The sequence below is a fragment of the Falco punctatus genome (assembly GCF_963210335.1).
Source record: "Falco punctatus genome assembly, chromosome: 10".
Lineage (NCBI taxonomy): Eukaryota > Metazoa > Chordata > Aves > Falconiformes > Falconidae > Falco > Falco punctatus.
Window position 1 is genome coordinate 425,103 of NC_137590.1, and position 25,411 is coordinate 450,513.

General features: G+C 38.4%; 1 protein-coding gene across 12 annotated transcripts in view; it reads left to right on the forward strand.

Moving 5' to 3' along the window:
• Window positions 1-25,411, forward strand: part of PHF20 (PHD finger protein 20) — an 86,442-nt gene that overhangs the window by 31,494 nt on the left and 29,537 nt on the right. For 9 of the 12 annotated variants that reach the window (XR_013930867.1, XM_080405415.1, XM_080405416.1 and 6 more), the window contains 5 exons: window positions 5,675-5,950; window positions 14,880-15,059; window positions 18,437-18,535; window positions 20,412-20,573; window positions 22,683-22,852. Coding sequence is in view for 11 of the 12 variants with exons in the window: in XM_080405415.1 (XP_080261541.1) it covers window positions 5,675-5,950; window positions 14,880-15,059; window positions 18,437-18,535; window positions 20,412-20,573; window positions 22,683-22,852 (887 nt within the window). In the remaining variant the exon portion in view is untranslated. The remainder of the gene's footprint in view (window positions 1-5,674; window positions 5,951-14,879; window positions 15,060-18,436; window positions 18,536-20,411; window positions 20,574-22,682; window positions 22,853-25,411) is intronic. The other 3 variants (XM_080405419.1, XM_080405410.1, XM_080405411.1) reach the window with 3 other exon arrangements.

The window sequence follows — 25,411 nt, forward strand, 5'->3', positions numbered from 1 at the left end:
ACTACTTTTAACTTGCATGATGTATAGGAAGAACATGGTTTTTATAGCATTTGAATATTAAGAATTTCTAAGGACAAAAGCGCTCTCTTTAAAGAGCGTTTTTCTAGTCATCATTGGAGGATGAATCAGGATCTGTAGTAGTTGCAGGTATTTGTAATGGCAAATACACATTTTAAAACATAACAAGCATATAAACATTCCAAATTGTATGTAATGTGTTTTGAAAGGGCAGTATAGCATTGCTTGTCAAAACTTAAGATCCTCTCTCTAAAATTTTCAGCAGATTTCTGATTAATTACATGTACTGAAGGATAAAAACCCTGTTCTGGCTTTTGGCTCCTCTAATGTTTAGGGACCAGAATTGGTGATTAGGATTTCAAGTTGTCTTTCAAAAAAACAGTGACAGCCTGTTGGCAAACTTCTGCAGCCAGTTAAAGCTCTGTTTCATATCTGAAAACAGGCTTTGAAGCACTGTACAGCTGTTTGTGTGGCTTTACTCTTACGAATGGATTTGACTCTAAAGTTAAGCTGCCTTTGCTTTGCACTGTTTTGTTGTAGTGTTTGTAGTTGTGTTTCTTGGAACACTCTTAAGGTTACTTTTTTATTTGCATAGACATACGTCAGGGATTCCATTTGCCTTATACTTACCACATTTTTCTAACTCGTCACTTTTAGCTTTGGGTTTCGGTTAAGGAGAAGCATAATATCTCTGCATCCAGTTTGAGAGAGCAGCTGTTTATCCTGCAGCATACCTAGGTAGGATTTGATTCCTTCAAGGTAGTTTTAAAAACTGTCATTTTAAGCCTAACATACAGTATGTAAAGAAGTCCGTCCTGCCTTGCTCACTGAAAAGTTCCTTGCAGCCAGACACCACAATCTGGAGCACAGTGTTTCAGTTACACCTCAAAGTGCAGGTAAAGCCTTCACATCCACCCAGCTGCTTGCCCCCTCTAAAGGTATGTTGAGACTTGGCATTGCACGCTTACAAGCTTTTTGTGCACTACAGACTTCACTGTTTTTATTTTTACAAATTTAGTGCCAGCACAGGGAGGAAACAGTGAGTGGGGGATCGTATGAAATACTGTCTTTGAGTAGCTTTTGCAATATCAAGTAATGTTTCAGGCTCAAAAACCTCAACTTCATAAACATGTAGTGGTCCATGATTATTGATGCCATATGTATGTATTACACCAAGCATCTGCTTGAGTGGATTCTGGACACGCTGGAAATGCTTGGATGCTGTCTTTGGGTGAAGTACTTGAAGAAGAGCAATTGGGCAAGATGTTCTTTGTTTCACAGCTGAGATCTTGAAAGACAAAATTTATTGAAAATAAAGGAAGAAACAGAGTTTGCATGTTAAAATGATGGACAGGAACACCTTTGAGCACAAGAAAACACAAGATTTCAGAAGAAATAAGACCAAAGAAATAGGTAAATTAATGGGGAGGCTGACGCAGTGGTGTGAAGTGATCCAAAGCACAGTGTAAAAACTGTTAGCTCAAGAAAGCTAGTGGTAACAAACAGATAATGTTAAAAATAATACAGATGGAAGCACTGGAGAACATATGTTCTAGAGAGACTTGATGTGTGGTGTATGAAGGTGTGGACTCAGGTTGTGGTGCAACTAGAGACACTTTATTGTACGTAGAAACTCATATTTATATCTCTGAGCCCGGATACAAATTCCATCTGTATAGAGGAATGAAGGGTTAATTGAAATTGATAATATACAGCTGTGGGCTGGCTTCAGGGGCGGTGGGTTGGCTGACTGGATAAGGTGCAGCTGTGGCTGGTTCCTGCTGAGTAGTTAAATGGCTCTAAGGGAGATGGGAGAGGAGCACTGGATGAAGAGAGACCTGGAAGAAGCAGAGGGAGGAGAGCGAGTGCCCTGGATGGAGGAGAGCTAAGGAGAAGGACGCAGCAAAGGCAAGAAGCGGGGTGGACTGGCCTGAAGAGTCTGAAGAACCAGCACGGATAGTAATGACCTTTAGAAAGCTTGTGGGGGATTGGTGGCTGTGCTGGGGCAAGGTGTGGGAACTACTTACTGAAGTTAACTTGGTATGGGATGGTAAAAGCCTTGCTGCAGCTGGCTAGTTTTGAGAGTGCTGCAACACAGCTGTATGTACCACCAGGCTCATTCATGCAGTTATATAGCTGTATATCACTACAAGCATGCAGACACCTATTTGCTACTAGATAACTATGTTTATCTATCTTAATCTCCTTCATGATACCCAGCTGTACTCTCATCTCCTGCCAGGTCAGACATTCTCAATCCTCTGCTCATACATCTCTCTTCAGACATTCTCTATCTTTCTCTTCCACATTGACGTGTTTTAGTTTAACAGCAGGTGAAGGGATAATGTGATCTTTGCTTAGTATTTCTGTGGAGACCAGGAAATAACAACTAGAAGTCTCATCAGTTTAACAGGCAGTTGTGTGTGAAGATCTTATGGCTAGAAGCTGCAGCAAAACCAGCTTTAATTGGAGGAAAATGCTATGGGCACTGTTGCCTTTCTGGGATAGTTTACCAGCGTGTGGCAGAAGATGCCTCAGGACTGCAGACCTTTTTCAGTCAAGATACTGTGCTGCTGCCAAGCATTCCTGTCCCAGCAGGAGTCAACTGACACAAAGAATTGTGGGGTGGGAATCTCAGAAACTTCACACAGTGACATTTTACTGTAAACTTTCTGCTGAATGTGGCCATAGCTTGAACCTTGGATAATACAGCACAATGAGAAATGAGACAGGTTGCTGACTTGAGTGCTGAAAGGGTGTTTTTCCTCTGAAGTTAAGGTTAAAGGAGACTGTTGTTTGACCTTGAGTCTCTGTGCTTTGTATTGTAATGGCTAATTGAATGCCAAGTGACAAATTTTTATTTTGGTTATAAATATGGAAGAAACAGCAGGTAGCAGGTCTGTCATTAACTTTCCTCTGTACTTGGAGAAAACAGCCATGAAAACTCCTCTGAAAAGGCAAGTGTCTGAAAATCTGAAGGTAGCACAGCAGAACTTTCTCTTCATAGAAGCTGGTTTCAGAACCATGTGTCGTAAGCAAAAATTATATATATGTGTAGGAGTGGGAAGTTCCCCCCTTTAGTTGCTTGTGTAATGAGTCTGCTTTAGAGTATTTGGCTGGGAGCACATGCTCTTTTGGAGGCTCTTCTGGGTAGTTGAGTTGGGCATCAGCTCCCTGCTGTGCCTTGGTGGCAGGGAGTTCTGTTGTGTTGATTGCAAAGAAGTAAAATGCCCCCAAATGTGGTGGTGATGGCAATAATTTTAGCTTTGTTTCAAACTGCGTGGGATTGTCTCTGTTTTTATTACTCCGAGTAGTTTCCTTCTGCATACATTGCAGTATGGTTTTTTTCTGCTTTCCTTCCCTTCCCCCAATGTCTTTGTTACTACTGTTCCTTAACTTCAACTAATGTGATCCTGTGCTCCACTTCTAACTTGTATCTGATCAGTTAGAAGCCATTCCCTGTATCTTCTCCAGAATTTGTCCATCTCAATGAAGGGGAAGTGCTCCAAGCTTGGATACAGGACCTTATTCATGAGTTGTGTGACGGTATAATAGTTTCCCTTGTCATATTTGAATTTTTTTTGGCCAGATCTTCAGACTGTTACCCACTTGTGCTGTGTTAGTTTTATTATCTTCATGTTAGTTATTTAATAGAAACAAGTTCTCTTTCATTGTCCTGAATTCGGGTTTTGAGCTTTACAGTCAAGAGAGCCTTTGTGGACTTGCTTTCACTAAATACACAGGTCATTTCACTGACTGTTCCTGAAGTATTTTTTCATTACGAATCCAACTTTTGCCTGGTGTACAGTATATTTCAGTTTGGTGTTACAAACTTTGTCATTCTGTAAGTATGATCCAGTTGTCTGGATTTGTTGCAATTTTATTACCATCCCTGTCAGCACGTTCTTAATAGGGCTATGCCAAAATGTCTTTGTCTCTCCTTGTTGTTACCTTTGTGAAACACCCAAAAGCAGTGTCTTCATTTTCACTATTTTCTTCTCAAAAATTAACTGAATATTGTTTCTTTTGACCAGTCTGATATGCGTATGGAGTCTTAATGCTTCAGTGTACATCAATCTCCATAATACCATTACTTGTTTTTTCTCTATGAATGACTTTGAGTTTTGTTTCTTTGTCGTAACTGTACTTAGCATCCTAGATAGCTGTATCTCAAGCACATTCTTTTTTTTCACTGTGACATATCCTTTAAGTGTGCAGCTCAGAAACACTCAGCATTTTTATTGCTATATACTAAAAACTTCTGAACAAGCTGTTCTGTGTTCTTATACTAAGATAATTTTGAGACTACCTCTAACACTCTCATTCAGTGTGTTCCTACATATGTGCACTTATGGGAAGCCTTACTCTTTCTGCACTTACTCTTAATTGTAATGTGTCTGGATTCTTCTGTGTGTTGTTTTTTGTGGTTTTTTTCCAACTACTTCTAATTTCTTAATTTTCATTCATGTGCGCATACCTTCAATTCTGCATCACTGCTGCTATGTCTGGGTCTTAGCTTTAAACAGTTCTTCTTTCTTAATACTCCCAAGCTTGAAAATACTTGTAAATATGGAAATAATACTTCAGTACTGGCAAAACAAAGGGAAAAATAGTATTTGGAAGGTCTTTTGTAAAAATGACCTTTCCTTTCCATTGCCCTCATTGGTGAGGGATTTTTTGATGCTCTGTGTGTATTGGTGATGGATAATTGCCTGGATCTCTCTTATATTTCTGTGTGTTTCCAATTTTCTACCTCTCCTCTGTCCTCTGTTGTGTTGGGTACAGATACTGGTGATAGTGATGATGTACTCCTCAGTTCAGTGTTCTTCTGTTCATTTCTTAGCAAAAACATGAAATAAGTTTTCTGAAATGCTCAAAGAATAAACAGGAATTTACTAGGTCAAGCTTAGGTATAGCCCTGGATTGCGCAGCAGTGCTCTAGAACAGATGCCTTCCAATGTTCTTCTGTTTGAGTCTGAAGACTTTCCTTTTTTTTCTTTTTGAGAAATTAACTAATTAACTAGAGCTTGTAGAAGAGATTTTGTAACAGATGCAAGCAATATTGCTTTTGCTTAGTCATTCATTCTTCTGTTGCTACTTGAAATGTAGTTCTGACATACTGTTTCTGTTGTTCTTGGAAGTAACCAGACTTTGGTGGTAGGACAAGGCATCCAGAAAGCAGGTAGCAAACTAGTTACAAGCAAAGGAGGACTGTTTTTCTTGGAAAGTGCTTTCACCAAAGATGTGAAGAGTTATAAACAATTAAATAAATACTTGATACAATGTAATATTCAGTGTTCTGGCTAAAATACACCATCTTTATAATTCAGTCTGTTATCTATAGTAGCACTATGTACAGCGATACTAGCTGTTGGGTAAAGGGACTCATGGAAGCAAAATGCCATTTTCTAACAACTCATTCATAAAACCACGGCTATCATGACAACTGTTTTTTAACAGCACAGTAGGGCAGAATTTTCCCTTAAAAGCTATTGATCTTAAAGGCAGATACAGCATTGAAATTTTATTTTTAGCATTTCATAGCTAACATGTTTGAATGCGTGCCTGTTTCTTAACTTTTGTTGTTTTAAGTTTAGGAAACCATTTGATAAATATAGCAAATGCATGGGGGAATTTATCTGTTTTGTTCTTACAGTAACAAAACCTTATAGGAGAACAGATTTTCTTGCATCAAAAAAAGCTGCAACTGTTGATCAAGATCACAAGTTTAGATGCAAGTTCTTGGACTGTTCAAAATCGTTCCGCAAAGCCAAGTTATTGCATTATCACATGAAATACTTTCACGGAGTGGAGAAGGCTGCAGAATCACAGCAGAACAGTGTAAAGAGAAATATTCAAACCAGAGCTGCTTTGGCTTCTGAAAAAGCTAATCAAGAAAGGTCAAAGAGAGGACGGACAGCTGGGTCATTGTGTAAGTATGTTGCTGATCTCTTCATTTTTTTAAACAGCAGCAGGCAGGACAAACAGGAAAGCAGAAATTTATTTTCTTTTGGGCTGAAGGAGTCTCTTTAGAGCTCTATCTTAGCATATTTCTTTGTGGAGAAGCAGCGTAATATGTGTAAGCATGACCTTTTAGAGAAGGTAGAACTGAAGAAATTCCCTCATCCAGAAATACAGATAATGTTCTGTAACGAACAAACTATGCAGCTTCTCTTACTCCTTTGTAACAGCCCACTTGAGTATTAAACTTCTGTTCTTTTTTTCAGAACGATTCCCTGAGTTTGAGTCTCCCCACTGGTGCTGCCCCGCCCCCCCCCCCCCCCCCCCCCCCCTTTATTTTTTTTTTCCTTCCCCTGGACAACACTAATTTGACAAGTACCTAAATTAGTGTTCAAAGACTTTTGTTTATTAATGGAACATTCTGGGTAACTTCAGTTCTCTCCTGTTTCTTACATGGTCTTTACATTTCATGATCTTGACTTCAAGAGTATACTTGGCTAGAAATCCAGTACCAGTTTCTGCAGTATTTACTCTGACCTGTGGGGAAAAAAAGTTGTAGTATTTAACAAATGCAGTTGGTACAGCTATACTTGAAAAAGATCCTCATGCAACTGATGGGTAGTTGAAAGGAATGAAAACTTAATGGTTAGGAAAAATCAATGCTTAAGTTATAACTGCTTTGCAGTCTTCAGAATGATGTTAACTTCTGCTTCACCCTCTTGTTCTCTGAAGTGCTTTCTTCCTTGTGTCTTGCATAACATCAGAGTGACAATCTAGGTCTAGCTGTGAATTGCAGCGTTGTTGAGAACCTATTCAATCTTTGTTCTTGTGGACTGACTTCTCGTTGTACTGCAGGTCCATAAAAATTGTCATCTCTCATGTCTGAGCCTGTTGTATAAAATCTGTCTTTTTGCTGAATTCTCTGGTGTTTTTTGTCTTTGATCTTTCATTAGTACTCTGTTTAAGAATTTGAAAGTCTTGCAGGTTGTTCACTGAGCTACAGCTTGCTACAGCAGAATATATCTAGCCTTAATTTACTTCATGTCTGCTTTTCCTAATATGCCCAGCAAAGGTTTCCTCATTTGAGGTGCTACTGCCTGTTCTTAACACAAGAAGTGTGCTTTAATGTACTGCTACTACTTGTAAACCTCTGCACCTCAGATTCTTCTGTAACTTGAAATCCTACACCTTTGCATTATTTAGGTAGAGGAAGGGGTTTTTTTAACTGTGTTAGGATGTGCCAATTTGTGTGTATTATACTTTGCATGCAGCTTAAAGGAAGCCCAAGCACTGCCTTGACAAAGGCGCTGGAGACAAGTGCTTTATGAAGAATGGCTGCTAACAACTGCACAGTCATCAAAATAGACTTTTTCTATGTCGTGCTTTTCTGTAAACAGACTTCTCTTCTGCTTTCTGTAACTGCATAATTATTTCTGTTTGAGAAGTTTTCCTGTGATTGTCTTGAATGAACTGATCAGTGACTTAAGATCTTGACCCTTTCATTTATCCTTTTCCCCAAGTGCACGCTGTTGGTTTGATGTCATCATCTTGGCTACACTGGCAGGTGATTTTTCTTTTTTTTTTAATGGTGCTGAGTTGTAACCATATTTGCTTATTTTAAGCTTCCACCCCTTTGATTCCCCATTTGTGGATGGATACTCTTAGCCTGGATTGTTTCGATGATGTACTTCATAGCATATCCCTGCAAATAGCCCTGGGGTTGTGCTGACAGCTGTTGAACAGTGCATCAAAGTGGAAGGCAGACCGTAAAGTTTTCAAGTCACCTTCACTGTCAAAGCCTGCTATTGTGGAGCTACAGTAAGGTTTTTCTTGATGAGAAAAAGTAATGTTGTCATATATCAGTTATATCGTGTCTGATGTAGTGCCATTTGGGTTTTAACTCTGTGTGTTCTTAAGTCTTGTAACTCTTGTGGGGGTACCACACAGTCTAGAGTTAAAGGGGTTTATGAGCTCATACTGTTGCATTTTTTTTTTCTTTTCTCCTGTATTTGCGCACATCCCTTCTGTTCTTAATGGCATGTACAGAAAGATAGCCTGCTTAAACAAGACTTTCTCCATTTCTACTGAACACCTTATATCACTTTTTTTAAGAAGTTTTTTCAGGATGTACTGCTAGTGGGGGTAAAGGCTTTTGAATACACAATTAAATATGGTACATGGTGGGTTTAGTTTTTGTTTTCACAATCATTGTGCGAGCAAAAATTCTCCTGTTCAAAGTGAATATATTTCAATCATTTTACTATTTTGCCTTTTGGTACAAATGTCCTTTTTCCCCTTATACTTCCCTATATTAGATAGGGTGTAGTGCTTAAGAAAAGGCACTTTTTAAACAGATTTATTTTCTAACAGACTTCAGAAATCATGAGTCTTATCTCAAAGCTTGTGGAATAATTCTTGCTTTACAAACTTTCATACTTAAGTCCTTGTCTCACAAGTTTTATTTCAGACTTCTGGGACTCCTTACTGTTTCTGCCACACATTAAATTCAAATAAATTGTAGGGGTGGAACAGGCTAGACTTGAAGTGAAAATACCTACTGTTCCTAAAGTTCTAGGAAATTATGCAATACTCAGGACAGTAGCAAAACCTTTCCCTTGTAGTGCTCAAAACTAGAATTTTGACACATAAGAAAGAAGATAGATGTAAGCATTTAAGTATAATTCCTTTGCACTAAACTGGAGGCTGGAAATTTCAGCATCTGAAATGTAAATTGTGCCACTTTGGCATTGGCTTCAAAACATGAGTGAGCTGGAAAGGTTAACGTGGAACTGATGTGTCCTGTCCTTCCCTTTTCCTTAAGAAGGGTTGTACCTTTGCAGTGGCAAGCTTGACAGATACCTCTCTAAATTCTGTAGTTGCTCTTCATTGAACAGAGGGGGAGGAACTACCATTGCCTAGCCTGTATTTTAGATACACCTTACTACTCTGAACAGAATGACTCGGACTTAAATGGCTACTGGATACATTCAGGCAATACCTTTTGTCTTTAATCAGGAAATATTATGAGATCATTATGATGAAACAGCTCTTCCCCCAGCCATGTGTTACAGTGCTTGTCTCTGAGTTACAATGCTGTTTGGTCTTTACTGAAAGAATTTTCCCTATAGAGAATAAGGCAGTTCATTTTGCGTCCCCCTGGAATATAGGAGATGCAGGCATTTCTGCTCTCAGCTCTTAGATTGCATTGTGTTTCTGCAGGTGCATTATAGAGCCACCTGCAGTCCTTCTGTTAAAGAGGAGAATCAAGACCTGCACAAATGTATAGGGATGCATAAGCTTAAAACAAGCTTTTTGAGCATAGGCTGCAGATGGCTTCTCAAAGGTTGCCTTGCAGGAGAGAGTTGCTTAAGCTTTTGACAGTTCAGATTGAGATGTCAAATTTATCACTTGGAAAGTAATGTGGTGTATTATCTGTTAAAATTTTTGACAGCTAGTCTCTTGATTGCTGTAATAAAAGGAGTAGAACCACATTCTGTGTCCATATGCATTAATCTTAAGCCTTAAGATACACTTTTTTTGTCTTTGTGGTCCCTTCTCTTTTTTTTCTGCACACTTAGTTTGCTGCTAAAGTACGTCATCCCATAGTGTGACTTACGGACTACAAACACTTACTGTAAATAACTTTCTCTGAAGGTGCTTGTTTCAGATATGTCCGTCTATGTTATGTTATGTGAAGTGCCTGCAAAAAGTTATTTTTAATAAAGTCTGTTGTTTCCTGATGTAGGCCACTCCAAGGGCGCAAGGCATGAAATAGATTAATTTCACCTGCAACTCATAATTTGAACATCTGTACATGTTGACTTTCATTTTCTAGTAAAATCTTTTTATTTGGAGGTGTGTTGGACAAATTTTCTGAAATATGAAAGTCAGCTTGTGCCTGACTTCAGTGCTTGCATGGCTGTTGCATCTCGCATCAGACCTTGGAGAGGCTCTATACTTGGTAGGTAGATAGGTACTGAAGACTTGTCAAGAAATTGCAACCTCTTTAGTTGTGAACAAGTAGGGCAGTTGATACATGTGTGCAAGGAAATGCTATCAAAACCTTGACTAAGGTGACTGGTGTACTCTTAATGCTCCTAATGGCCACTTTGTAGTGCTGACAGTCTTGATACTGCCCTCAGCACAACTGTCGTGCTGGCAGGGACTTAAATCAGTTGATACCCTTATGCTCCTAGGACATAGTTCAGCTCCCCTGAGGAGTTTTGCTCTAATGGAAGTTAAACCTGGTTCTGAGACTTTAAAAATGCTGTGCAGTATTAGGCGGCAGGTTTGGTATGTGGGTATATAATGGCAGCCTCTGTTGGGCAAGTTGCTGCCAGTCTTGGCTCTACTGTTCTCCTTGACCTGAGGAAAAAGAGAAGGCAACAGGCCTGTGACTTACAGTTCAGAGACTGCAGAAAATCTGTTCCTACTGAGGGGTCCATAAAAGGTGCTCAAAGGAAAAAAAGAAAAAGGCATTTTGTAAATAGGCTTAAATTTTTGTACATTACCTCATTAGAAAACTCTGCCTACTCAAAGTTAGTTACAGTATGTCCTGTTACTGCATATGTGTCTTAATGTCAGGAACAACATGTGAAGAAAAAAGGGGTCTTGACTTGTGTTACTGATGAGATCCTAACCGTACATGTATAGGGAGTAGGCTGGCAAACTTGCTTTGACAGCTTGAACATCTAAGGCATCCAGTTGTCAATGAATAGGTGTTAATATGTGAACTCCTGCCATGTGGCTTAGTGATTTCAGGGGATCCTCTGGGGCCTTTCCTGTTTCCTCTGAATGTTGTCTGATGGGTGCCTCTTTGCTAGGCAGTGGGATGTGCATGGGTGACCTACAAACACAGGGTTTCTTCTTGTAGTAGGTGGAGATCTACATTAATGTCCTCTGGGTTCTGTGGAATTCTGATCCCCTCTGTGGCTTATCCTCAAGAATACTGCATTTCGTTTGTGGAGGATGGCTGTGTGAAATACTTCAGCTATAAGTCAAGATGATATGTGGCCTTTCAGTTCTTGAACATATCCATGGATATTGTCAGCAAATGATCTCACGGCTGTGGGTGGTGCATATTGTCTCATTCACTACGCTTGGGAATTCAGTCTCTGCTTCTTGTGAAGGCTGAATTGTCATCTTAACTGGGGTCTGATATCTTTTATGTTCTGTTGGGCAGAAAGCTATTGCCTTGTCTGTCATGGAGTCTTGGATGTGTTTAGGTATAAGTTCTCTTAAGGCTCTGTCATGGCTTCTGCATGGTTGAGGTGGTTTCATCTCTCAAGTCTGTATCTGTTAGTTTCTAAGATCCTTCACTGCTTCTGGGTCAGCTCTTTTATATGGGAAAGGATGCTTCTCCCAGGCTTAGAGGAGGCCTGAAAGAACTGTTTAGAAGGCGGCTATGGGAAGTTAACCAGCAAGCCTCTTCATCTCCAGTTTTTTATGAACATATTTCTTGTTCCTGTTAGTGATATTTAGTGTCATATGAGCTAGAAATTAATCTGCTGGTGCTTAGTTACACCGTCACTGTTCAACAACAGTGAAACTGCTGCCCTGGGGGTCAGGAGGGCTTTTGTCATCTGTTTGTAGAGAATTGTGTAACTCTAATGATGATTAATGATATTCTGTATCATAGAGGTATTAAAAGGCACTAATACCTGTTTTGATTTTTTAGTTGTAATAATCAGGAGTGTGTGGAAGTTGTAGCTTAGGTGCCACCTGTGTCCCTCAGGATATCTCCAAGGCAAGTGCACATTGTCTTCATGGGACCTGTATAGACAGCTTTAGGAAATGCCTAGGAGTTCTCTGTGCACTTCCTGATTAGATCTATATGAGCATAGTGCTGCTGTTCACTACAGACTTGTGATAGTCACCTTGTTGCCTGGTAGTAGAGTGCTTACCTGGAGAATTGACTTGCAAGAAAAGATAGTTATAGCACTAACAAAAGTTGAAGGTGTTGCTTACGTAAATACAGTGCATTGTGCACTCTGTGTTGGTCTTTCTTGAAAGTGCAGATCAGGAGTTCTGACGTTGGGAGGAGGCAGAGCGGTAGGAAGTGTTCTTCAGTGAAGGTTGGCTCAGGGAGTCAGGAGGATGAAAGCACGTGGCACACGGTAGGTGGTGCTAACACCGAAAGTCTGATCCCCTGGGAATGTGCAAGCTGCAAAGTAATATGCCTCAATACAGGTTCGTGGTTGTGGTATTGCTCTTTGTTCTCTTGGCAATTTTATGTTGCCCTGTCTGAATTATACTTGAAAATGTTGTAGTGAGAGGAAACAGGATGCCAAATGTGGAAGGCTTAAAAGTTTGGGTCTTCATGGCACAAGTTTCAACACATCAAAAGTTTAGAATAACTTCCCAGTTTCTTAATCTCGTCGTCTTCTTACATTTTAAGAGTTGAGTTTAAATTTATTTGAGAGCTCAAAGACCTCACAGGCCCTCTGCACATTTCTATTAATAGAACAAAAGATGTTTCAAAGCTTAACATACTTGTTGATAACTATTTTTTTTTGTCCGTTATTGAAGAAAAATACATCTGGTGTATAAGAGTACCCTTTAAATTCTCTGGGACAGTGTTACTGGTGGCTCAAAAATCTTACAGAAATGTATTAACCTTTATGTGTCGTAAAAGATAAAACATATTCTTGGTGAACGTCTCTTTAAAAATCAGTCTTGCAAAGCTAAAAAAACTTAATGGACACAAAATACAGGGTTTTTTTCCCCCAAGAGTATATGTGCACAGCTCTCAGCCCACAGGAAGACCACATGCTTTGGGCTCTTTGAAAGGCTGGTGGGATCGAGGTGGCTGTGGGGTTCTTCAAATGCTAATTGATGAAACTTAGTTAAGCTGTTGGGAGAGGGGCAAGTTAGGAGGCTTAAATGAAGGTTGTCTGATTTGTATAGATTTTTGTATTGTAGTTTTGATTTTCTGTAAATAATTTTAGAAGTTAATGCAGAATGGTAGACAATCAGGAAAGCTCAAGGAAGGCTTGTTTACATAAATTATCACCCTGTACTGCTAAAACAGATTGCATTTCAGAAAGTTGGTTAGGGTAGTGGTGTTCCTAAACAGGATATGAAGTACCTTAATTTTATTTTTCAGTTACTGTGTACCGTGGGAAGAAGTCTTGTCTGTCTGAACTGATGCTGTCTTGTTCAACCCAGTAGTCCTCAGATGAGCAAATTCTCTTAGCAGGAAATTATACAAAAATAGACCTATATTAAAAACTAACAAAACCACACTCAAACAAAAAAACTGTCTTTATACTTTTTCTGCAAGATGAGAAGTTGAAAATGTAAGGCCATAGTGCAGTATGTGTTACGTTATCAAGTAGCATTTTCTGGTTTTGATACTTTTGCATACTGAAGTATCTTATCAAGGAGTATCTTCTGGTTTTGGTAATTCTTCATGGGCAAACCATGCTACTTTCCACAATCTTGCAGCTCTTGAGATAAATGAGTACCCAGGGAAAGGCAACAGTGAGTTGCCTGAATGGATAAAAGGTACTTTTTGAGACAGGCTTGTGTGGAAATTTGGGGGTTGGTTTAATTCCTGTCTTGTGGCTGCTGTAAAGTACTGTGGCAGGTGACTAGAAGGTAATTATTTGGTTACAGAAAGTTACGAATGGCTCCTATTTTTATTTTTTTTTCTTCAAGTTCAAATGCAACTTTGGAGTGAGAGGACCAGGGGAAAAGTCATCTGATGGCCTTCACATTTTTTTGATCTTGGAGTTTCTTTTGCATGAAGAGATCCACTTGATTCTGAAAGCTCCATAATGACAGGTCTTAATGTGCCTTGTTATAGCTTCAGCTTGAAATGTCAGTCAGGGCAGAGTACTTTATAATATTTCTTTTCCTAAGTATGCTCTCTTGGACTCTCTTCCTTCTGTTTTCACTCATTTTCAGGTATTACAATTATGTAGAGGTGTCCAAGTGAAAATCCAGCTGTCATGTAAGTCTTCAGACAAGAAGGAGGTTGCCTTTCATATCGGCTGAACTTCTGAGATGCTTATGATGATAGAATGGAACATTCTTGACTGAAGTCAGCAAGCTGTTACTTTTGGCTGCTGGGTCTGATTGGCCAAGATACTTGATGTCATACGCCAAAATGGCAGTGTACTTGTCTCATTTAGTCTGGCTGTCCTAGATGCCTTAGCCTTTATCAACTTCACCTGTCTTACCATGTCCAGAAAATTTTCAATAGGACTTGCTAGGTGTGGCTAGGAAGATGAGAACTATTTGACTGGACTTAAATAGTAAATGGAATCTCAGATGAAGTTATATCTATATCTCATGATTTTTATGAATTTTAGGTAGTGATCCTAAATTCTTGAGTCTCGCCCTCAGTTGAAACACTTACTTTCAGTGATACTTGAAAACTGCCCTTCCTTTAGATGTGCAGAGCTTCTCTGTGGCACTTTTATATGCCTCATTACAAAGCACACTTTTGAGAAGAGGCCAAGTGGTTCCTCTAATTAAATCAATAGCCCCCCGATTGCTTAAAGAAAATAATAGTAAAATTTATCTGACCCATATCTCTGCCAAACTGAACTGTTTCTCTTTCCATCTTTCTTCAAAGCCACAGTATTTCTGGAAGAACCAAGCTTTGAGGAATACCTTTGCATCCACTGTTTACTTTTTGGGGAAAAAAACCCAAACAAACAACCCACAAAACCAAACAAAAAAAACCCAAACCCAATAGCAGCACTACAGGTTTAGCCTTTAAGTTGGCTTCACTTTAAAAGCTTTTACAAGGTTAAGTTGCTAGGATTGTGAGCTGAGCAGAGCATCTGATCTAAAACATTCCACATGGACTACCAGAACTGCTGCTGGTGGAGTAGACTTACATTTTGAAAGTATTTAAAGCTTGGACTTCGTCTTTATTTATCTCTTTGTAGATACTCCTCTACACATAGCCCTAAGGAGTACCCCATATAGAGATGAAAAAATAGAAAAGAGAAGAACTTCAACTCCTGTAAGTGTATTAAATAGTCACCGACATTCTGTTAGAGAACAAACCAAGAACCACATAGCAAGATCACTGCGGAAGCCTCAAGAAAAAGAAAGAGTTGAAAATGGTATGCTTATTTAGTTTAATGTGAAAAAGTTAAACTTGGAGAAGTCTTGGAAAGTTTTAAGCACTGTAAGGAATTAATAATATTGATAGAAAGTATTCTGTATGCCACCTTTAACAGTTCAGTTTTTTATGAATGTATAGTATAAAATGTAAGTGGTGTTTTTTCACTGTTTCTTTGCCATAGTTTCAAATGAAGGATCAGTATAGGGAATTTCCTAAGTTTTCTTGCTATATGCTTTGGGGTTTATTCTTCCCAGCCAGTGTGTAATATTTTTAAAGTGTAAAAAGTACTAAATTATTTAAGGGCATGAAAAGATTCCTGCTTATTTTTGCTTGTTTAATACATAAGTCTTAATTCTGTTAAACTCTTGGTTGTCCAAAGCATTAAATACTTCTAAGTAATCCTGAACTTGTTGATACCTACACTTGACAAAGATTAAAAAAAAAAAAAAAAAGGGGGGGGGGGGAGGGGTGGGCAGGACGACCTAGTCTTTTGTTCTGTAGATTTTTATACCATCTGACTACTTCTGGTACTCGGCATTCTTTGTACTATACTCTGAACAACTTTACCACTGAATAGTCAGTTATGAAGTATACTGTAAACCCTGTTTATACTGGAATCTCTTATAGGTGGGTAACAGCCATATGGGCCAGTGGGTGTGTATGTATATATAAGTACACACATATATAAATAATGTTTTTTAATGTAAATTTTATACATATATGCACACAAAAATATTTATATTTTATGTAAGTATAAAATACAAAATTTCCAGCATGCTTCCAGATCTACTACATCACTACTTTTCTTCAGATATGTAGTGAGATTTTTCAAGTCACAGTGATGAGGCAAACACAAAAAACCTGTTCTAATAGGTGGTCTTTGTTCTGGTGACAGTCTTGAAAAGGTCACCTTACTTGACTGTCACTGTACTGTTCTGTTGGTCATAATAGTCAGTACTTAGCACCACTGTTTATTCTTGGGCATTCTTTGCTGCCTTCCCTTGCAGGATGGTTTGAATAAGAACTGTTAGTGTCTTATCACGGGGCTCACTCAGTGGGACATTTTGTACTTGAGAGGTATGGCATATAGAGATTAGAATAAACTTTCACAGTAGGGGTGGAGGATGTGACTGAGTACTCATCCTGGTCCTCACTACTTTCTCTGCCATTCAAGGAAATTGAAAGGGCTTAGGTGTATGTTTTTACCAAAAAAAAAAAAAAAAAAAGCCAACCAAACCTTTTCAAAATATGCAGTTGTTTTATGGTGAATTTTTAGGATTGTATAAGGCAATTTAACTTTCTTTTGGATCACGTGAATCTATGAGGATGCACTTAACCTACTTAGCCTCCTCATTTGGTCTTTTTTCAGTGACAATTCAGACTCCTTACAAGAAACCACTTGAGACAAACAGGTTCTTCAGTATAGAGTTTTTGGAAGATCTCTTGTAATACTCATTCTTTGCAGGTTGTTTGTCTTTTTTTTTAAAAAAAACCAAAAACTCTGCATTAACTGTGTTGTGTAGTTAAGATAGCTGTACACAAATTTGCAAATACTTGGATTGTTTTCAGACTTTTCGAAGATGTTCTGGCAAGCTCAAGGGAAAAACGTGTGTAACAAAGTGACTGGGGTTTGTCATATTTATCACAGATACTTTGATAGTGACTGAAATAGCATACTTGCTACTTGGATATCTTAAAACAGATCAGACAATCTTGACTGTACAAATCTCGGTTCCCAAATGAAACACTGCAAAATTGCCCTGCTTATCTTGACCTCAGTTATTCTCTTTCCTCTTCTGGAATAATAGTGGTGGAACTTACTTGCATGCCTGTGAGCAGGGAGAAGGAAATGGTACCCAAAGGATCCTGACCCCTGAAGGACTAGGAGATAAGGACAAAGGAAAGTAAGAAGGAAGTTGGGGGAGCCCTGTGCTGAGACTTAAACAAGAACGGTTTTTCTTTTTTTTTTTTTTTCTTTTTTTATCCCCCTCAGCAAAGGGTAAGGGAAAGGGGTGTGAAGTTTGTCTTTTTTTCTGCCAGTCATTCTGCCTTTGAAGGACATGTAATTGGTATGGCAGACTGCTGTGGGTGTCAGCAATGGGGCTGCTGGCAATGCACAATTATAGCAGCCATTGTGCTGTTAAGTGGTGAACTAGCAGGAGATGTTCAAGGACTAAGAGGATGGGGAGAATATAGAGCTGGAGATCCTCATGAGGAGGAGCTAATGCACATGTCTCCTGCGTGCTCATCAGAGCTGATAAAATGTGATTGAGATCTCTAATTTCTTAGAGTGAGCTGTTTGTACGATAAATATGTAGCCTTAGACTGTTAATTGGGCAGTTTACTATTAGCATGTATTAGAGGTTAACATAATACACTGGTATTGCTGGTTTGCTTCATGAGTTACAGAGCAGCTAGCGTTCTTAGATGCTTCATGTGGGGGAAGATTTCTCACACGCTATAGAGTGTCTTTAGGTGCTTATTCTGGTATCAATAATCAGAAACCTATTTCAGTTTCTAAATGGGATGGTGAGTGGCTTATTCAGCTACACACTCTGAGAGCAGAGCCATTTTGACTTGCGAGGCATCCTTCCATAATAGATTTTACAATTGTACCTGTACTCTTGGCTGAGTCAGGATAATTTACTTGAGGAACTGTGTAATTGTCTAGAAGTTGTGCTTCAGGGACCTAAATTTGAAAAACAGGAGTTTTAAACAAATGTTAAGATCTGGAAAGCAAGAATTTGTGCGCATTACCTTGCAGTGGGGTTACACTTCTTGGCAAGTGCTCTGGAAGCATGCTTTGAGGATGGACTTGATTTGAATGATTAGGTGATACCTTTCAAAGTTGTCAGGTTTTTTTTATTCCCATAAAAATAGGATGGAGAACAGATATTGAGAGAATAATCGTTAAAATGAGCTGAACCAGTTGTTACACCATTTTCAATGAAAAAATATTTGAGAAACTGTACTAGAGTTTTGGGGGTTGTCCTTTTGTTCTTGTCAGACTTCTGTCACAGCGCTACTGAAATGCTCAGCCATTATAATTTAGAAAACAGATAATAAATTCCCCAGTATTTTCTTTTTTTTATAGTCTCTGAAGCATGTAGTAGTAAATGAACATTGGTGTACAGTTGATTTCTCTCATATGCTATTGTAATGTTGTTACAGCACAATCAAATTAGGACTTAAAACAGACCATTCCAGTTATGAGAGCTGGTAATTGTTACAAATAAGTTTGTGTTTTGTTTTTTTTTTTTTAAGAGAACTGGCCCTAATTGTCCAAAGAAACTGTGGAGATCTTTAAGAAAATTAATAAGTAAAATAAGTGTGTATATATATTAAAAATTTAGTTGGAATGTTGTCTAATTTCAGCTGTTAAAGAACATGAGAAGAACAAAGAAAGAAAATCCAAAGGCTGTGGAAGGTCCAGGTCAAAGAAAAAGAAAAAAAAGAAAAAGAGAACTAAGCCTGGTAAAGCTCTTTTTTTCTTCTTTAGAGGAAAATGGCTTCACTGTTTTGTTTTGCCTGTTACCCAGTTAAGATCGGTCATTGCAGATAAGACAGGTTAATTCATCTGTTGACTTTAATTTTATTAATTGGTTATTATTATGATTGGTAATACAACTTATTTCCTTGTTGAGGTGCATCATTAATGCTAGCTTGTAGTAATATTTGTAATGGTGCAGTATAAATCTAACTGAAATGGATATGTCAATCCAAGTCTGGCTTTTCATTAGCAAGTGTACTTGTATGCAAGTTTTAACCAGTTAAAGAAGACGGAGATCCCCTTGATTAACAACCAGGTACTCCATATACCAGATGTTCTCAGTTATATGAGTGGGGTTTGGGCCTCCTGTGTGAATGATAGAGTTTGGAAATGTTGATGGGTACTCTTCTGCTGCTGTTAATCTTACTTCTTAAATCTTCACTCAATATTGGATTTCAGAAGCTGTGACAATGAACTCCATTAAACCTGTTGCATCTTAATATTTTTTTTCTAAAAGATAAATTTCTCCTTTCCTGGCAAGATAAAGTAAAAGCCTGATTTAAAGTCTATACTCATGCTGTGTCCCTCTGTTATGTCTCGTAACGTGCTGTTCCACCTTCATTAATAGGGTTGTAGCAGAAACATGTCTTCTCATTTGGTGGTTCTACAGAATCTTGGGAAAGCTTTCCTTGGGCTCCTTCACACTTTAAGTGTCGTAATATGTAGGCCCAGGTGTTTCTGCTGATTGGATTCTTCACTTCTGAAAATGTGGAATTGACTCTGAAACATTTCTCTAGTAAAATATTTACACATCAAGTCTAAACTTTCTCTGCCACTGATGGATGTCTAGGATCATTAATGCAGCCCATTTCAATCTGGTATGCATAATTTGTTAAACTAGTGATCCTTATGGAGGGGTTTCTGAGGCAGGAAAGAAAATATCTTTACTTTTTTGCTTGTTACCATGAACAGGGTGTGCTGTCATGAAAGAGCAGAGGGGAAGAAGGAACCACAGGCAGACTGATTCACAATTTACTGAAACAAATAATTTCAATGAGCTTCTGATTATATGGTACCCTCAAATATAATGATAATATGCAGAGTATAATTTGTAAATTTATGCAATGGTTGTTCAAATAGTACCCTCAGACTGCTTGTTGATCTACCCTTGGGTTTTAAAATGTTGCTTGCCTTTTTTTGATGTTGCCCGTGTGGTTCTGTGGTCCAGGAACTTTTTGAAGGTTTTCTCCATATAACTGATCAGAGAGGTACTGCTTATAACTGCAGACAGCCTTGGTTTATATACAGTCCAGGACATGATGAATGGGTACTTCACAGAGGAGAGCTGTTCTAGGTGTTTTCTCCACACATTCCTAATTAGGACTTTTTTTCTACCCATGCATCCTATTCTGTCCATACACTAGGAAAACAAGAGATGCTTTCTGTCCACTTTGTAGTCTGTGAGATTAGGGAATATGTGAGTAATAGTGGAATGTGAAAGAGGGGTCTCCAGTACTTGTGTAGAAGTACCTGTAATGCAACAGCGTTTTTAGACATACTCATGCTCAAGGTTAGGTTTCAGTAACCATTTTTTTCTCAGCCTTTCTTATTTACATCACCAGTGGAGAATAACTGAGCTGCATAAGATTTTTCTGGTTCAGACAGTAACTTCCTTGCTTCTAGAAAGCTTGCAAATTTTTCAGCAGTGTAGTGAAGTCCTAGAGTCTTAGCATATTGGAGCAGACGCTTTCTCAGTGAATTATACATGCCTACTATGGGCACTCATGGTGCTGGTTTTTTTTTCTTCTGTCAATTTTTCTTGACCACAGACTTCTAATAATAATTTTTACAATTTTACAGAGTACTCTGGCAGTGAAGAAAACACAGATATTTCACAGGAGCTTTCTACTGAAAAATCAGTTATCACAAAATGTATTTCTTCAAGTAAGTCGTCTGCCCATCCTAGCATGCTGCTACACTGCTCTGATTCTGGACAACACAGAGGGAAATCAAAAATAAATGGTAAGATGACTCTTCTCTGTGGCTTGCTGGTTTTGTCATGTGAGCTGCACTAATATATACAAAAGCTAGTACTCATGATGTAAATTTGGCTGTTCTTACACAGACCTGTGTGCATTTCCTTTCCCTTGCATGAAGAAGTTGAATCCAGTTCATTTGCCAGAGCTTGATGTTGTTGCTTTGTGCTTTGAGTTTACCTTCACAGAAACTTTAAGACTTGCCCTTATTTTCAGAAGTCAAACTCATTTTGCACCTTTTTGCAGTACCTTATTATCTCTATAATAAAGTGTTCAGCCTTCGGTAATCAAATTTTTCATATTTCCAAAGGTTTCTACAAAGTAATAACTCAGAGTTAAAAATAGATGCTAGGCAAGTTTTGGACAGTAAGTGTGCTGTATTTGAGAAACAACTGGATGTGGTTGTGTGTAGCTGTGTAGATACAGTATGATGCTTGGTTATAATGACTTTCTAAGTTTCATGATAATAAGCTCTTGAATAGCTATTTATTAGTGTCTTCATAGTGCTTCATAAACAGAGCTCATAAAAATGTGGCTGCTGTGCTCCAGCTTTCATAGTTTTTAGTATCTTCATCTATCTTGCTATTTACTGTCACAAGCTGATACAATAAAAAAAGGAAGACAAATAGATGTTCTTTCTGTTATTCTTAAAGCTCACAAATTTGAAGAAAGTAAGAAATGTGTGGCACAGGAACCTTATTGTACAGATCGTGAACATTTCATATTATTTTTTGACACAACTGTATTATTGTTTGGTATTAGGCAAAGTATAAAAATTAACTTCGGTTCATTACATTATATAGGGAAAAGAGGAAACAAAAAATTGCGGAAGCACACATTGTAATACTGTCTTTGTTTCTGGAGCATATTACTTGCAGTTAAGTAACTTGAACATCGGTTGCTCTGACTTTATCAGTTTGGAGACATGGAAGGAGGTGAAAAAGTATTGGAAATGGTTTTATCTCATCCTTTCCACAACTGCTTTGCTACTTTTTGCACCTGCAGATGGTGTAACAACAATAAAAGCAGTGCCTAGATGAACAATATCTGGTTTAAGTAACAGTGCAACTCTCGTGTAGAATGAAAGTGCAATGTGCTTAACCTGTTGCTTCCAGGAGTACTTCAGTGTCCTGTCTCAGTGGAGTAAAACTTGTAAACGTGAAAATTAACTAATGCGTTGGGTTCTCAGCCCCTTAAATCTGAGATGTTTCTTCAAAAGATCTAGTCTATACCACAGACTGGTTCTTCTGTTTCTACAGGCTTGTTTTAGGGTCTAAGTGATCAAATTAGTTCTGCCCAATATAGGTGAGAGAGAAGAAGCTACCTGAGTGACTGAAAGTTTTTACCTTCCACTCTCCTCTAGCTCATTAGAGTATTTCCCAAATAATTAAAATCCTTCTCTTCTTTGTCTGATTCTCCCATTCTATGCCTAAGGGAAGTATAGACATTGCATTGATATTATTGAGGTAAGCATCCCAATTTAGCATGTTAATCAATGAAGATTTTCTTGGCATGTTTGTTCAATCCACAGAATTGCATTAATGTTTTAAATAGCATGGGAGCATTCTTAAAGAATACTTTGGTCAGTACACTGCCCTGAATTGGTTAGTGTCCTCAACAGGAGACTAAATGAAAATAATAATTTCTGAAGTAGGAGTAAATTAGGTGTTGGACTCTGACTGTTTCTGTAATGGAGACATTACTTTGTGAGAGCAAACGGGGTTTGTAAGACAGAACCCTCTTAGATCTTTTTAGGAGCTCTACACTTAAAGCATAAAGTCACAGTTCTATAAAAATTGAAGCAACTCGTATGAATCCTGTTTGAATTTATAAATCTAGCTTTGTTATACTTTGTGCCTTTTGTTTGAGGCACTTTATGTTGAGAGTAAAATTTTAATGATGGAAGCTGTTAAGTTGGAATAATTTGAAAAAGCTCTTAATGAGACTAGAACTTCATTATATGGTAATATTGTGTTGTTCCTTAAATGACACAGTGCTTTTAGGAATGCGTGTCTGCATACTTGGGATAAAATCTTGGGAGTTATTTGGCCTTTTTGTAATTACCCAAGACTTTATCTCACTACTTTTTGTACAGAGTATGACACCCTGAGTGAGTCATCTATGGATAGCTTGCTTTGGAGTGATGATGACTGCAGTCAGGATGTTGATGTAACCACGAACCCTGATGAAGAAGTTGAAGAAAGTGATTTTGAGATTGTTCGATGTGTTTGTGAAGTAAAAGAAGAAAATGACTTCATGATTCAGGTATGAAGTGGAGGGTGAAAGCACACTTCAGTGAATACAGTGGAAGGTGTTTTGTAGAAATACACACAAGTATGTTCTGTACATTAAATAAACTATTGCTGTCCTCTGAAATGATAAAAATTTTTAAGGTCACCCGTGAGGGTGAGCAGCTGCTATAATAGGTAGAAAACTTCGCTTTTTGATACTATTTGTTAGTTCCTTTTAATCAATAGGAAGTGGAGGAACAGGGACAATTCTATACAAGCCACTAATGGTTGGTTTGTCACTTGTGGATTTGCATTTTTATATTAATTAGAACACTTCCTAGGTTTAGAGAATACGTATTTAAAATTAGTGGCTTTTAATTTGGCTTTTTTGCTTCAGTCTTGTTCTGAGCATGTTCAGAACATTGCTATGAGATGGTGGTACCCTTCTACTTCTCTGCTCTGGCTTGACTTAAACATACAATTTTCTAGATAGGATGAACAAAACAATCATTACTCGAGTCTTTTGTTGTGGAGCAGAGCTGCATTCATCCATTCTGCAGCTTCTTCTGTAGTCTGTAAATTCCAAGTTCCTTATCTGTGAAAAGACATCTATTCTCCACATACATGCTTTTCTTAAAACCAACTTTATAGAAAACTGTTTCCAACCACAGCGGTGTCTATCTCTTCTGCTTAAAACTGTTGATAAAAGCCTCTTTGGAATTGCCCTGGCTGTTTACTTTTACTTTTTGAGAGGTTTGTAAATAATGAGGAAACCGTTCCCCACATAGCTGCTCTGGGACTTTCCACCCAGTTCCTATTAGTTTCAAATGGTGAAGTCAAACATACCAAATAAAAAAACTTCTTTGGTATTTCTTGCTCTAGTTCATTTTGCCATTGCTTCTTACATGAGCTGTCAGGTCCCCTTTGGTGATTCCCAGTGAGTCTTAGTAGAAGTATATGCAGGGGCTTAGGTGTGTGCTACTCTAGACCTGAGATGATGAGCTTTTCATAGTTGCTGTTCTGAAGAAATGAGGGTGGGGTTTTTTGTTGTGTGTTGTTGGTTTTTTTTTGTTGTTCCTGTTTTGGGATTTTTTTTTAGGGGGCTCCCACCCTTCCTATCTAGGTAACATTTTGCTTGTTGTGGGACCTCAGTTTAAAGTGACAGTAGTATATAGCTTGGCAGCTGTTCTCATTGCGAATTTTAAGGTAACTATTGCGTTCTTTTGAGGAGGTGGTTTTACTTGTGAAAGGAGATGTCATGACACTGGCTTTGGAAATATTTTTCTGGCACACAAAACTCAGCCCCATCTGCAGCTTCTGAATTCACTTTCCAGAGCATTCAGTTGCTAGTTCTTGTGAGGTTTGAATTTTGCTTTATGGGACCCCTTACTGGAATAGTTCCTGGCATGTTACTGTGAACTGCATTTCTCTCTGCTGTTTGGAACTAGGAGGAAAGATGGAAGCTGATCAATACTTAGCTCAGCCACTGCTGATTTTTTTGGTGGACTTTATTGCTTGAATGGAGGCAGAAACCTGTTATGGAGAAGAGGGAGTGCACTGTAGTGTGAAGAATTCTTGGCTTCTGCAGCAGGACAGTAGAAACACCTGTTTTTTTTCTCTGACAACAGCCTCATTTTAAAAATTTTTAATACGGCTAGCTAACACAGCTAAGTTTGGGGTTTTTTTGTTCGTTTGTCCTCAACAGTAAGTGTAACAGCTAACTTTACTGATGGTTTTCTTTGGCCTTTCATGCCGTTTTATGGAGATTTGCTCTGGAAGGTATGATGCTTTTTTCTCAGTGCTAAGTTCATTTTGATACACACCTTTGTATTAGTGTTGGGTCATGACAACACAGGATGAAAGATACCTTTTGCATTAGTAGGAAAGGGCACAGTGATGGACAATGGCTAAAATTAGATAAAAAGTGTCTGAGTGTATAGGAGGAAACTGAGTCTTAACAGTTGGTAATAAAGGGGGTTGCTGCTTTCTGAGGACATAGCTCAAAAAAACCACGAAGATAGTTTGGAGTATAATTTTCTGGCAAAAGTAGGCTCAGCACTAGTTTGCAGAATGCAGAGCACTGTCAGCTAGCTGAGGACATAGTCTATGGATAGCTTTCACCTAAGTTTTTGTGGGCTGCTTCTGAGATTGGTTTTCTATGTTGAACTAGTTTGAGGGAGGGCTTAGTGTATTGCAAAGTTCTAAACACTGTAGCTGTGTTATGAAAGAATTGTATAGGAGAGTTTATTGTCCCTGGGAATAGATTCAGATTAATGCAGGTACTCACCACATTGTCAATTATGGGAATTGAAGCAATAGGAATTGAAGAGTGAGGAGCTGGTAACAAGACTGGGGAGGGAGGGGGTAGGTTAGGTAGATGGTTTGCTTAATGTATCAAATGCTGTGCTCCCGACACCTTTCTGTCAGCCTGTAGTTCTTGGGGAAAATGTTTTGAACAGTCAGGTCTTCTGTTGATACAGAAACATCTGAGTTAGCATCTTTGCCTTGTATTAATGCTCTGCACTTAAACAGCTATGTTAAACAGCTATGGAATTATGATAAGGGGAACCTGTTTGCAGCTTTTCAGAGGTGT